Here is a 16,246-nt window from a genome sequence, read left to right on the forward strand (position 1 = left end):
CCCAAATCTAGAGAGATACATTTGGGTTGACTTTTTCATTTACTTAAAAAAGTACAAATGTTCCTCCTTGTGCCTACTGATCATTAATAAAAGTTGACTACACATTGACTGGGAACATGATTTTCCCATCAGCATGAGTTTCTGTTTCCTGACTTTTACAGTAATACCGTGTACATAATTTATTATTACTTTTCATTAGAAGCAGTAGTCTGCATGTTGTAAAACATTATTTTTGTGTGTTTGAACTGGAGGAAGTATCATGGGGCTTATATATTATAGCAGTATAGGAGATTTGAGTTAGTGATAGTTACAACTGAATGATTTTATTTATGTTTTTGTCATCTTTTATAATTTAGGTTATCTGGAATGAATATACCACCACCAATTATCAGCAACAAAAACTGGCTGAGGCTGCACTTTGTCACAGACAGCAACCACCGCTACCGTGGATTTAGCGCCCCATATCAAGGTATACTTAATGAAAGGCCTTCTTTCCTCTAGTGTGTAAAAATGATTTTTGGTAAACACAAGTACTTATCCTCATAGAGGAAAAATGTTATCTTTTATAGAAGGGTAATTTGAACATGCTGAAATGATCATTTTCCAGCTGAGGAAACCACATGATAATTACCAAATTACGGAATATATTCTAGCAGATTTTTGCAGCACAATATGAAAGATAGAAAAACCTTTTGAATTCTAAAAGGTTATGTGTTGCTGATAGAATAGCTATATTTCTTTATAGGGTTTCAGAGAAGACAATAGAGCTATTTTATAAAGTAATGCAGAATATCCACATTACAAAATTGATTCCTTTTTAATCAATTGCAATGGATTTTCATATTGTTAGTTTAATTAACCTCGTTAGGATTTTTATCCACCATTTTTATTAACAGGCATAATTTTGACTAAGTAGAATAAAAACATCCAAGACACTAGCTTGGGAATCTTATTGTTTGGAACAAGATCATTATGAAGATAAAGTACTAATGAAAATAGCTTCTATAGTATTCAGTATTACTATGTTTGCTTAGACTATTTTATCTACCAATTATTAATGTAAATAATGCATTTCATTCTCAATAGTTCACCAGCTCTTCCTCAGGGAACTATAAATTTGTCAGTTACATTTTTCCATTTATCTGATTAAAAAAGCAACTTATGAGTGTCTAGTAACGTTTTTTGTTGCAATGCCTTTGAAATTTCAATGTAGTCGATTTAGATAGCTCATTTTTTAGCTAATAAAATGAGATTAGGTTAAATGTTTTTTCTGGAATTTAGGTTATATAAAATGAATTTATAACTGGAAATTTTACCACCACCCCCTTCAGCATTCTCAGCAATATCCTCTTGCTTATTGTTCCCTTACTTAAAAACAGAAATTATTAAATGTAATTTATAGGTCAGCAATTCTCTGTGTGAAACACAATTCACAGCATGAACCTGTAGGAGAAAAATTTATGTAGAAAATAGAGGGTAACTCCAGGCAGAAAACTAAACTAAACAAAAAGCTGGCAAGTATTCAAGGTTATTTTTTTCCAAATATATTTTTGAAGAAAATAAAATAATGGGAGTAGAAAATGCTTTGAAGAGATTATCTGGGCAGTACATTTAAATTTTCTTCAAAAAGAAGTTTCAACATATTAGATGCCATTTATTTTAAATTAAGTTTCCATAGAGCAATTTAAATAATACAGTTTTATAATAATCCTAGATTTCCACATTAAAGGCCATTGGCCTAGACATGCTAATTTGAATCTGGTAATCTAAATTCATAACACACCTAAGTTGCATTAAACTTTGTCTCTGCTCAGTTTCCAAAGATACTTTCATCATTTTGGGGCACTGCAGAAATTGAGTCAATCGACTACCCTAGGGATAGGGAATGGGACTAAATAGCATGTCAGATGGTGGAATTGAGGTGGGTCAGATGCTCAGAGAAGTGGGATTTTTTCTGACTGAAAGATGGCATGGTTCCAAAAGTTCCCTGCACTTTCTAAGTGAAAGATTGGGTGGAGAAAAAGTCCACAAATGGCTGATCCTGGGTTTTTCAGAAGTCTTTCTTTACCATGAGAATTGATTCCTTAATTCTTTTTCAATTTGGAGTCATTCTATTCTGCTTCTGAAAATTGATCCACTTTCTATCTCAAAAATCACAATAAAAATAAATGTTAAAAAAGGAGAAATATCATACAGGCACTTAGCTCAACAAATAAAGCACACAATTATTTGTTCTTTGTAGCTGTGGTCTAATGGCAACATTATTAAAATGGAAATTAGATCATACATTAGACTTATTTCAGGAGCATACAGTGCAATTTTAATAGGATATATATATATATGCATATATATTTTTTAATTTAATTTTTAAATGATCTCAAGTTTCTCTCCTTGACATGCAAGATAATTTTCTGGTTTTCATCAGATTTTAATACTTATTTAAACCTAGTAGTCAGAATATCAAGTAATTTATAGAACTATAAGGAGTAAGTATTTTCCTGGGAAATCCAGTTATGAAAAGTAGCTCATGAAATTGAGCAATCCCATCACCAATGTGATGTAAAAACAACAGAATTATTTCTAACCTGTAAATTATTATTGGCATTGAAGATGTATAAAAGTGCTTTTTAAAAAATAAGAAATAAGGATTTGGATTGTTCAGTGGATAGAGAGCTAGGCCTGTAGTCAAGAAGCCTTGATTAATTAAGCCTCAGTGTAACCCTGGGCAAGTCACTTAATCTCAATTGCTTAGCTCTTACTGCTCTTCTGCCTTGGAACCTATACTTACTATCAATTCTAAGACAGAAGGAAAGGTTTGTTTTGGTTTTATTTTTTTGTTTGTTTGTTTTTTATCAGAAATAATAGCAAATGATACAAGGAAGAAAAAAATAGATTGAGTCTAAAACAATGCCTTTTAGTCATACATTTTGAAAGTCATATTTATGAATGTTTTCTAAACCTCAAAAGCCAATTGCTATTCAGTGTTTTTCTAGAAAAGTCCTTTGACGATCTGATTTCCTGTTTTTTTTTCTCTCTATGCTTAGACTATGGATAGACTATGCTTAGACAGTGACACCCCATTTGACAACAATTCTTGAAAATATAAGCAATTCAGCATTTGTCTCAAAATTTTAAGAAGTCATTTTGAGTGGCAAGAAGGAAATTGATTGAATAAGTCTATATTCAAATAGTCTGATACTTTAAAGGGGAATATCAGATAAATATTCTCTGCTTCCCGAAATGGCTCTACTTAATTTTAAGAATGACAGAAACTAAAAATACTGAAAGGTAGCAAATATTGGGAAATTTCAGTATAATTGACATACATAGTAACACAAGTCAATTTTGTAGCAATTGAAAGTACAGGCAGAATGTATGTGAGTTTCCTAATATAAGAAATATGTTCTATTAAATTTTGGGTTGGTCATCATTTTGTCTAGCAAGTATTAATAGTAGAAAAATCTAGCTGTTGTATTCTTCATTATGTCTCCTATTCCCTCCCCCCCCAACATAAAATATACTAAAAATGACATTTATGCAAAAGATGACTGAAAATAAGCTATCAATTATAGTTTGGTCAGAGACAGCAGATATATGGGTTTCCTAGTGGAAAATAGTTCCAAAAAGACCATGGGGTAAATTTAGCAGATTTCACAGGCCAGCTCCCTTATACTTAATATGCAGGTATGTTCATTTTAATTTGCATTAAATGGTACTTCAGGATAGCAGAATAATGTCCAGGGCCACGATCAAGAATACTTATCACAGATATGGCCTTGCTTCTACAAGTCACCTTCTGGTGCACAACCATGCACATTTCTTACACATATATATATATATATATATATATATATATATATATATATATATATATAAAGAGAGAGACAAAGTCTATTGATAATCCACACCCACTATACACACAAATGATATTTTCTGTTGCTGAAGTCAAGTAACATAATTTTTATTTTGATATGATATTCTGATTCTGATAGTCAATATTGCATAAGTTCCACATTTTTATTTTCCTCATATTTTAATCTTTTCCTTACCTCCTATTTCAATGTCATTTTGTTATCCCTTGTTTTGTTCTAATTCTTTTAATCATACATCATTTCCATGAATCATTTCTCACACAGCATGAAACTTCTGTTTTCAATCAACATATAATGACATCTTGTTACTCTTATTGACCTGTGTTGAACAGGCCAATAAGGCTATTTCTCATACTCTTTTTTGCATTATTAAAACATTCCTCCAGCTTTTATTATTATTTGATCATATTTTCTCCATTTCTAAGCAAGCACAGGATATTTCACATGTAATTCAGTAATCCAAAAACTGTACTTATACATAAAATATTTTAAACAATTCACTTCTGTCGAATTATAAGTTCCTATCATTCAACTCTGAAGGCATATGCCAAATATTTTTAGGAGAAGTTACTCAGCATTTCAGAGTAATTTGTTAATGTCTGAATCAATAATACAGTTACACATCTACCTTTGGTGTGTATATTCAGAAATTTGATCATCAAAATCAGTACCAAGTAGTTTTATACCTATAGACACTTTTAAAAACACTAGAATTGTATTAGTCCCTTCATTTATTACATTCAGATGTCTCTAATTTTTGTCCATATTTTATGCATCTTTATCTTTGTTTGATCTAAGTACACATACATATTTTATGATTTTTAATCACAAAGTAGCCTGTCATCTTTATTAATTATGATAAGGCTTTTAAACTATATTTATGAAAAATACAAACCTCCTATATCTCAGAGAAAGGTTTGCAAAGTGATCTTCATCACTAAACAAATAAATATTTTAATAGGAAAGAACATTCCATGGAAATATCAAGCTACATTCAAAGTGGAAAAGTATATAAATATATAAAAAGTCACAAAGTCATACCACAACTCCTGATTCATTAATGTAAGGTATGAAACAAATCACACTGAAATGTATTTCACCTAATGATAACATTCTACTCCTCCTGCTCCCTTAAATGATAGACTTTCCAAGAATTTTGATCTTAGATCCCTATATTTTCTTCATTCTTTCTTGTAGATCTAATTAATTTCCATGAGTTCAGCTAAAAGAAGGCACTTCCTGCAGAGTGGAAAGAACACAGCATGGTTCATGAAGGGGAAAAATGTCTTGACTTCAAAAATCCTGGATTCTACTTTCAGCAATGATAAATATTAGAAAGAGAGAGAGAGAGAGAGAGAGAGAGAGAGAGAGAGAGAGAGAGAGAGAGAGAGAGAGAGAGAGAGAGAGAGAGAGAGAGAGAGAGAGAGAGAGATGGGATAATTTAATTTCAGTGAAATTTAGACCCATTCTGTGGACCTTAATTTCTCTTCTATAAAATTACTTGGATGAATAATTTCCAAAATCTCTCCATCTTTAAACACTATGCACCAGTAATCACCTTTCTTGAGAGGACTCCTAAGTCAACCTCTTCCCCAGCTTAGAGACATTTCTTGGATATAGCTTTGCCACCTCAACCAATACAAAAATCATCTTCTCAGATTCCTTACCATCTTATCAATTAAAAGATTCTGCAGTGGTAACAACAGTTATTTAAAACACTTATAAGCATCTCTACCTCATTCTTTTACCTAAGAAGTCACTAATTCATGATTTCTTCCATGGTATTGGTCTATAAATACTTGCTATCTCCCTCTTTAAGACCTATATTATTTCTTGCCTGGGCTATTTTAATAGATCTCTAACTGTTCTCTTTATCTTAAGTTTCCTTGAACCTACCACCCAAGTCCATATTATACAGTATTGCAAAGCTGATTTTGCTTCCCTGATCATGTCTCATAGCAAATGCTAAAACTGTCAATGACTTTCCATTATTTCTTTAATTAGGTTCTGTATTTTCCTTACATTCAGAGCTTTCCTTGAATGTTACCCCAAAATGATTATATTTTATCTTCTAAGTATTTTCATATATCCTTTCATTTAAGCTCAGCCCAAAAAGACTATATTTGCTATTCTTTAAGGGGACTACATGCCTTTCTATATCTATGCCTTAGTTTGTGCCGTTTCCTATTCCTGAATAACCTTCTCTTCCCAATTCTACTTGCATATTTCTTACCCATCAAATTCCACTTTAAATATTCTTTTTCCTCCTCTAACCAATAGTAATGCTTCTAACCTCTATATTATTATAATAATGTTCATTTTTTCATTTTCTAATTTTGATTCAGTTAAAAACATTTATATTAATCACATATTAGGCATAAGACACTAGTAGATGCTCAAAATTTAAAGAGAAATACAATGATCCTTGCTTTTGAGTAGCCTACATTCTACTACTAGGAGAACAAAATGCAGCATGTGATTAGTGGAAGGAAAATGGAGGTGTAACAAACTATTGACAACTAGGGATATGTGAGGAGAAGGTAAAATATATATTAAGCCTTGGAAGAAATCCAGAATTCTATAAGGTGAGATGAGGAAAGGAGTTCAGGCATTAGTTGCTAGGGTAGATCATGTACAGGAAATGTTACATTATAGCTCACTTCCTAAGAGGACGTGTGAAATAATGGAAGAAATATCAGTAGGATCCATATTGTAGAACTAATGAAAAGTTTCAATTAGGGAGATAATATCATTAGACATTCACCTTTTGAATACATCTCATCTCCCACCTAGAATATAAATTCCATCAGTCATTTCTTATTCTTCAGCAAAGGATTAACATTCATGGACTACTTCTTGAAATTCTGTGATTGATTATATGGTATATATAAGTCTTGTCTTTGCCATAGCCAAACAGATTGTGGGGTACCTAAATAATTGGTTTATTCTTAACTATAAAATTAACCATTAGATATCTATAGTTTCTTCTTATGAGAAAAATAAATGACTGGCAAACCTTAATTGTATGATCTCAGTATGCTTTCACAAATTACTATTCCTACATTAAATCATTCATTAACTTTGGCAGTTTAGATAAAATATGTATATGTGTATATATATATATATACATATATATATATGGACACCAATGGATACATATGTGTATAATTGGTTGGAGTTATATATGTATATGTCTGTTATACCAAGTGGATAGATATATAGAATTATAGATAATCTCCAATCAACTTAAATGTATTTATTAACCATGTACTTACTATATGTCAATTATTGTACTAGGAACTAGAAATACAAATAAATAAGTTAAGCAGTTTCTGAGATCAAAAAGAACTCTTATTGCCTGTGAAGCTTAAACTGAACCTTAAAAGAAACTGGGGATTATTATAAGTGAATAAGTCAAAGGAGTACTTTCTAGCTTTGTGGGACAACCATCCTAAAGGCACCCAGGTAACAGATACTGTTTTGGATATTAGAAACAATACATATACCTATTTGGCTAGACAATAATATACATGAAGGTGAAGAGTATGGAATAAGACTGGAAGGGTAGGCTGGAATGTTATGAAGGGCATTAAACACCTAATTATGAGTTTTGTATTAGATATCAGGGGTAATAAAGAGTCATGGAGTTTGAGTATAAGAGTGGTATGATATGCTAGCCTGCACTTCAGCAAAAATCACTTTCAGATCTATATGAAAGATGGGATGAATTGCAGAGAGACTTGAAATAAGGAGAACTAAGAGGCTATTGTAGTAATCTATGTGAGAGGTGATGAAGACCTAAGCTAATGTGGTGGTTCTGTGAATGGAGAGGAGGAGATAAATATGTGAGAGTTTAAGGAAGAAACGGATAACCATTTGACAACTGATTTTGTATATTATAATCATATGTTGGATGATTATAATTGAGCTGCAGATGACACCAAAATTGTAACTCTAGGTGTCTTGAAGAACTCTGTTTCTCTCAACAGAGATAAGGTGGTTCAGAAGAACAATCAATTTAAGGATATTATGAGTTAAAATTTTAGACATAATTGAGTTTTATCTGTTTTTTAGAGATTCAGTTTGAGTTGTCCAACAAGTGCTTGATGATGTAAATCTGGAGCTCATGAGAAAGTCTAGAAATAAGAATCTCAGTTTTAAATTTAGAGATGATTATTAAAACCAAGACATTTTCAAAAAACACTGTGAAAATATTTCTTTTACTCAATAAAGGTAAGAATTTCTATGTTATTATTCCTCAATTAAACACAATCATATGGAAGAAATATTTAAGTGTCTAGGTTTGAGTAGTTTTGTTTATTACTTACTTTTCCAATGATATATCTAATTATACATTTTATTCTTTTTCATAAGGCTATTGTCTAAATGTCTAAAATCTACTACATCATTATTATCTTTAAATTATTAAGGTAAATTAACCATATCATTTTTGATGGCAAAATATTCCAAGTGCCGATAGTATTCAATATGGAGAATAAAGGTAGAAAAAGGAATGCTTCATAATTGCATTTCTTTTTCTCTCCTTTCATCAATGACTTTTCACCTGAGACTTCAGTTCTGCTCGTATGTTTGTTTGTATGTATATCATGAAAATGATATTCTCCTTTTAGACATGGAGCTATATGGTAAATATAATTAATTCTCCACATTTCTGTGGTAGAAATACAAATAACAGAACCAGTGAAATCAATCATTTATTAACATATAAACAAATACACATTCAAACATGTAATACAATTGGGATGTTTTCTCATAATGAAGAGTCCATAATAACCCAAGGTAATATACAGTGTAAGTTCTCCTGGGTTCCATCAAATCAGGATGGAGTCAAGTACCTGTAGGGTTACATATTTTAGCCATCCTTCAAATATCTTCAAAAACCTGGCTTAGCATGATGGAGCTCATCACCAGAGGACTGATCAACTAATAAAACATTTTCTGCTAACAAGCATCACAAGATGAATAACACACACCCAAACTCACCTTCATAGAATAGATTATATAAGAGAACTAGAAGTTTTCAAGTACAAATTCAGTTTTTGAATTTTATTTTACTGTTAACTTACAACAGTAACCATGATTTATTCTTTTCCTGCTGATACCACCTAATTTTCTATTTCTATTTTTATAATCTTCCAGATATTGTCTTTGATATATCAATTATTTATAATTTCAAGTTGGCCATTCCCTACACCAGTGCAGGTTCAAGTGTTCCATGACTTAGTATAGATCTTTGAGAGTTTTTTTAAGAGAGGAATGTTTACAATTATAACACTAAGTATATATGTGGAAAAATAGAAATTTTATTGTTGTAAAGTCACTTGAGTAATCTTCCACTTATCATAATATCACGAATGAAATTCATGAAGTACCATGAATGCACATATAAAATATGTTCTTGGTACAATTCCCAGTCTATTGATTTATTTGCCAAGATTCACATTTTTTTTCCCACAGAATTTGCTTCCAGAAGGTAAGGGTCAGAAGAATAGAGAGAAAGCTGATTAGCAGTCCATTCCCAATTCCCCTGGAGTGTTTGCAAAATCTGGATTCTATGACCAAGGCTTTAAATCCTAGTTAACTGGGCACAAAATAGATATTAGAACACAGTGTCAATCATTCTTTTGTCACTAACAGGCCTATAAAATTAAAGAAACCCTGTACAATTTAAATAATCTTTTTGGCTTTCAGCATACTCATTTGTACAACATGATTAGTAAAGCAAGAAGGTTATATGACCGTAGCAGAAGTTTAAATGTTGCTTGATTATTTTAACATTTATAAGTGAGCTTCTTTATTTCTTTTGTGTTTGCCATTCCCAGATCATGAGATTGTTAATAAATAGCACTTTTGAGGAATGGAAAACCTAAAAAGACTAAGTTTAAAGAAGTTTGGTTAAAATGAATAATTTAGAAAAGGCTAATAATGAGTTTTTGTGCCAAAAACAGCAGCGAATTAAAAACACAAGGTCATTTAAGCCACGAAAACTGAAGAAACATTTTTATGGTTAAGAATGAATGGGAATTTCTACTATAGGTTACAGAGTGCATAGAAAGCTGGCATAGGAGCAATGAAGACATGGTTTCATCATCACAGTTTATACCCAGCCTGACTACGTGATTCTGGCCATATTATTTCACATATCAGTGCCTCCAGGGGAAATTATAATATTTGAAATCACAGATTTTCAGTAGGATTTCCTCAATAGGAGTCTCCTATATGGAACACAATGCACTCATGCACTCAACCTCAGTTTGGTAGAGTTTATCTTCAGAATGCTGACCAACTGGAAATGTATTTTCTTGCAGCTATAATCCATGAGCTAGAAACATGTGCAGTTGTTTACATACACACAAAAATATTTGAGTGTATGCATGTGTATATACTTGTACACATGCATACACCCATATGTGACAATCACACATATCTATGAGTATACATATCTATATATGCTATACATTACTCATACACATATTTGTTGTTGTTCAATTGTTTGAATTGTGTCTATTAGTGTGTGACCCTGTTTGAGGTTTTCTTGGCAGAGATAACAGAGTGGTTTACCTTTTCCTTCCCCTACTCATTTTACTGAGGAGGAAACTGAGGCAAACAGGTATATGTTACTTACCCAGGGTCACATAGGGAGTCAGTGCCTGAAGCCAAATTTAAACTCAGGAAAATGAGTCTTCCTGACTTGAGACCTAGTACTTTATCCTCCCTGTACACACACACACACACACACACACATATATATATATATATATATATATATATATATATATATATATATATATATATATATAAATGTGTACATGTGTATGTATATATGTATATATGATCCGTGATATATGACAAAATATGGTATAACATAAGTAAAGCACAGCTGGACTCAAAGCCAAGACCTCCTACACTCAAGATTCGTCTCTGTCCCAGAGAGGTTGTGTGACCCTGAGCAAGTCATTTGACCTTTCAATACTCTAGATAATTCTATCAGAGTCCAAATTTCAAAAGGTGCTGAAAATCATGTTAATTTGTATCTTCTCATCAGAAAGTTCCCAACATTAATAAAATCACTGGATTAATGATTGCATTGATAGGGAGAACATCATTTTCTCTGCAACCTACATTCTTTTTTTAAATTTTATTTAGTCAATTTAGAATATTTTTCCTGGGTTACAAGAGTCATGTTTTTTCCCTCCTCTCTCCCCAACCCTTCCCGTAGCCAACATGCAATTCCACTGGGTTTTACATGTGCCCTTGATCAAAACCAGTTTCCATATTGTTATGTTTGCACTAGGGTGATAATTTAGAGTCTACATCCCCAATCATATTCCCATCAACCCATGTGACCAAGCAATTGTTTTTCTTCTGTGTTTTTCTTCTGTGTTTCTGCTCCCACAATTCTTCCTCTGAATGTGGATAGTGTTCTTTCTCAAAAGTCCCTCAGAAATGTCCTGGATCATTGCATTGCTGTTAGTAGAGAAAACCATTATATTCTATTGTATCACAGTGTATCAGTCTCTGGGTACAATGTTCTCCTGGTTCTGCTCCTCTCACTCTGCATCAATTCCTAGAGGTTGTTCCAGTTCACATGGAATTCCTCCAGTTTATAATTCCTTTGGGCACAATAGTGTTCTATCACCAACATATACCACCATTTGTTCAGCCATTCCCCAATGAAGGGCATCCCCTAATTTCCAATTTTTTTGCCACCACAAAGACCACAGGTATAAATATTATTGTACAAGTCTTTTCCCTCATTATCTCTTTGGGGCTAAAAACCCAGCATTGCTATGGCTAGATCAAAGGGCAGATAGACTTTTAGTGCCCTTTGGGCATAGTGCAAACTATATTCTTATAGATGTGCTTGGGACACTAAAACATAAAGCATTCAGAGATTGATTTCTTGTCCAGGATCACCTATCAGTGTGTGTCAACAGTAGGTCTTGAACTCGGAACTTCCTGGGTATCATGCTTTCTGTCAGTCACATAATAAGCATTTATTAAGTCACATAATAAGTTGAATAATAAACACTTACAATATGTCAGATACTATGCTGAATGCTGAAGATCCAAAAAAAAAAAACACAAAAGATAGTCACTTCCCTCAAGGAGCTCACAATTGAATAGGGGAGACAACAAGGAAACAAATTTGTGCAAACAAACCATATACAGGATAAATAGGAAATAATTGAGAGAGGGGAAGCACGAGATTTAGGAGAGATTTAGAAAGGTTTAGTGTAAAAGATGGAAATTTAGCTGGGACTCAAAGGAAGCCAAGCAAGCCAGGAATTGTATATAAGGAAGAAAAAGATTCTAGGCATGAGGGACAGCCGGAAAAATATTTGGACATGAGAAATGAAATGTCTTGTTTCTGTAACAGGAAGTAAGCCAATGCAACCAAAGTGAAGGGTATATGGCAGGAAGGAAAGTTTAGGAAGACTGGAAAATGGTGAAAGTTGTATTATGTTCTACCATTCAGATCACTTTATATTTATATAATTTTAATATCATTTATATTTAAATTATTATTTTAATATGCATGCATAGAGAGATACATATGTATTCCCAAAGATCTGTCTGCTCTTTTTTTAAGCTATTCATGCTTATTAAAGCTTCAACTAGGACTTTTGAAATATTCTTCATTGTATACATATAATATGGGCATATGCATATATATATATATTATATAAATACACAGACAGGTGTATATATGTATGTTTTGCTCAATATGCACATGCACATATGTAGGCATACACATATTATATAAACCTATCACCATCTATTCTCTGCATTTATATATCAACACATAGGCCTGAACAGATTTGCTTTTCATATCAGTGACTGTGTTCATATATTTATATCCATACCCTTTTGGATCTGTAACTAATTTCCATGAGAACTTCCTCTACTGTTGTAAAGTTTAAACCTTCTAAGCCTTCATATTGGAAGGTAATTCTTGTTATCATTTTTTAATAAATTCTAAAAAGTATATTTGTTCGATGTCCTAGCAGCCTTTCTCTACATCATTTAATAGCTACATGGCTACCAAAGCACCACTTGGACGGACTGGCCATCTGTTGTCCATTTTTACTATGTGAAAAATTCCACCTCTTTACTGATTATACGTGCTTTTGATGCTAATTTACTATGATGCCCAAATAATTATACTGATAAGTTTGGTTAATAAATACTACTTAACCTGGTTACATAGATGATAAAATGTAGACTTGGATAATTGATATATGTGTGTATAATGTTATAGTGTGTGTGGAGGGAAGAGACAGAGGCAGAGACAGAAACAGACAGACAGAGAGAAAGTGTGAAGAACAGAGCTGCAGTCATTTTCTCTCTCTAATCTATCCTCTTTGCGACTGCCAAACTGTTATATCCAAGTTGCCCTTTTTATGATAGCATTCATCTATTCAAAAGGTTTCAGAGCTTTTCCTTTGCTTTTAGTATAAAATATAAACTCCCCTCATTGGCAGTTAAAAATTTTCCCCATTTGGCTCATGACTATCTTTTCAGACTGAATACATATTATTTCTCCTTATGATACTCTACACCTCAAACAAAATAGTTTACTTACTGCTTGTTGTGTCCCATATTCTGAATCTCTGTCTCTGTTCCTTAATACGAATGATCTCACCTACTTGGAATGAGCTTCCTTCTTATCTCTAACCTTCAGAGACTCTGGCTCAATATCAAGTTTTTTTTTTTTGTTGTTGAGATTATCTTTGATTGGTTTGCTGGTCCTTTCTCTAGCTCATTTTACAGATGAGAAAACATTGATAAGTAGGGTTAAGTGATTTGCCCAGGGTCACACAACTAGTAAGTATATAAAACATATTTGGCTATACTGTAGTATACATGAAGGGAAGGAATATATAAAAAAATTGGAAAAGACAAAGCTCGATTCAGGTTATCAAATTATCATTCCACAAGTGATTGACTCATAGATCCATTAGATTGTAAAATTATTAAAGGCCAGGATTATATTCTGAATCTTTTTATATCCCCAGCAGTTGATACAGTGCCTGGAACAATATTAGGTGCTTGATAATTATTTATTTACCTAATTAATGATTAAATGAATGAATGAATGAATGAAAAGTAGGCAATTATAATTTTCTAAGAACTTACTGTGTCACTGTACTAAAATAAAAAAAAAAAACTATGAAAAAAGAAGTACTATCTCTGCATTGAAGGAGCTTCCATTTTAATGTTATGAGGCAGTAAATATTTATTAAGCATCTACTACATGCTAGATAATGTGATAAGTGCCAGGAACATAACAAATAAATAATAAGGAAGGGGCACATAATATTGAAATACAAAATGTCAAAAGCAGAACCTAGGGAGAATAAATAAAGTTTAGTCAAGTCCCCTCCTCCAAACAGAGATCATTGAAGGAACTCATAAGTATAAGAAGGAAGACAACATAGTAGAGAAATATTCTGGGGTGAAAGAGCCACCAGCAATGTGGACAGTTCCAGGGTGAGAAGGTTCCATGTTAAAGAAGCTCCAGACACTGAGGGAAGCTCCAGTCTGGGACTATATGTTTAAGACATGTTGGCAAAAATACTGAGTAACCCTAGGGAAATTATTTACACTCTGATTAACTCAGGCAACTTTCTAAGTCTGTATTTTGACCATATACACTGGCAATGATAATTCAATCCTCAGGAATTTTCCATATAAATAAAATAGAGACTTCAACCCCCCAAAAAAAGAACCCCTCGAGTGTGGGAATTCAGATATGAAACAAGAGGTGTCAGAATCATACATTACTGTTGTGAATCTTTAGTCAAGGAAAAGGGGATACCTTGAGCACAAAGGAGAAACATTGTAAGTGAAGAACTATCACATAAGTATGTATGAGTTCATGGGCCCATGAAAATAGATTTCTAATGGTTCTTTGCTCTCACAGTTTTCAGCCTATGTATCTAACCTCCTGTTCTACTTTTCTGGCTATATCTTTCTATACTTAAATGAGAATTTTGCATGAACCAAAAGCCCTGTATTAGACTACATCATTTTCCTAATAATTTTATTCACTTCCTGGCACCTATTATCATGTACTTCTAGATGATTCCTAAGGCTATATCTCTATTTCCATTGTTTGTACCATGTTATTCCCATTAACTTGGCTCACATTCTTGGAATCATCTTAAGAATTCTTTCCTACTCTTTCCTTTCTTTCACCTGCCCCCATATCTGGCCAATTTCCAGGAACTATAAATTCTGTCTCCACAATACTTCTAGCATTTATCCTTTCTTTCTTTTTCCCACTGTAAGCACCCCAGATCATTCCTTCATGCCTTTCATGTAAGGCTATTTTAATAGTATCACAAGTGGACTTCTTTTCTCCAATCTATCTCTTCTTTAACCCTCCCTTCAGACCTAACATATCTCTATTTCTGGGTTATTTCTCTGCTTAAAAGCATTCAGTGGCTTTTAAGTTGCTTACCCATTACAAAATAACATTCTTCTCCTGTAAGTCATGGCTCTTCATAATCTCAATCTTACCTTCCTTTTATTCCTTTGCTGTCCTTTCCCATCTCTATGATGTTTTCTTACATTATTACCCCAGCATACAATGGGTTACTTTCCCTAGGCCCATATTAGGTGCCATCTACTTTATGAGACAATCAACCAATAATCAACAACAATTTGCTTAGTGTTTCCTATGAGCCAGGCATCATTCTAGTATCTAAAAACAGAACAGTTCTGCTTTCAAGGAGATGACATATTATGAGGGGAAATAGCATGTCCATAAATAAGCAGCTGAGTGATACAGGGGATCCTGAATCAGGAAGACCTGAGTCAAATCCAGATTCAGACACTTATTAGCTATTAGACCTTAGAGAAGTCACTTACTCTCTGTTTGCCTCTGTTTCCTCATTTGCAAAAAGTGGATGAGAATAGCACCTACCTTCCAGGGTTATTGTGATAACCAAATGAGATAGCATATTACACTGCTTTGAAAAACTTAAAGTACTATATAAAAATAAGTATCCATGTAATATCTGTATAACAGATTCAAAAGGTTGTACTTCAGTTGAGTATTGAAAGGAAAAAAAAAGAATTAGAAATGGCCTAGGTAAGGAAAAGAAATATTCTAAGCATTGGAGACAGTCAATGCAAAGGGTTAGAGACAAAAGTGGAGGGTTGTATAAAAGAAACAATAAGAGGGCCAGTTTTACTGGACCCAAGAATGTAAAGAAAGTTTAATAAGATTGGGACAATATATGAGTCAAGTTGTAAAAGGGTTTAAATGCCAGAAGAAACATTTATATTTGATTCCTTTATACAATATAATACCATTGAAATTAATTGAATAAAGGTAGTGGCCA

At 32.8% G+C, this 16,246-nt stretch overlaps 1 protein-coding gene across 7 annotated transcripts in view; it reads left to right on the forward strand.

Annotated features, from left to right (window-relative positions):
* CSMD3 (CUB and Sushi multiple domains 3) overlaps window positions 1-16,246 on the forward strand; it is a 1,668,414-nt gene that overhangs the window by 568,836 nt on the left and 1,083,332 nt on the right. For all 7 annotated transcript variants that reach the window (XM_016431868.2, XM_056823169.1, XM_056823168.1 and 4 more), the window contains exon 6: window positions 357-469. In XM_016431868.2, the coding sequence (XP_016287354.2) occupies window positions 357-469 (113 nt within the window). The remainder of the gene's footprint in view (window positions 1-356; window positions 470-16,246) is intronic.

This window comes from Monodelphis domestica, chromosome 3, assembly GCF_027887165.1.
Source record: "Monodelphis domestica isolate mMonDom1 chromosome 3, mMonDom1.pri, whole genome shotgun sequence".
Lineage (NCBI taxonomy): Eukaryota > Metazoa > Chordata > Mammalia > Didelphimorphia > Didelphidae > Monodelphis > Monodelphis domestica.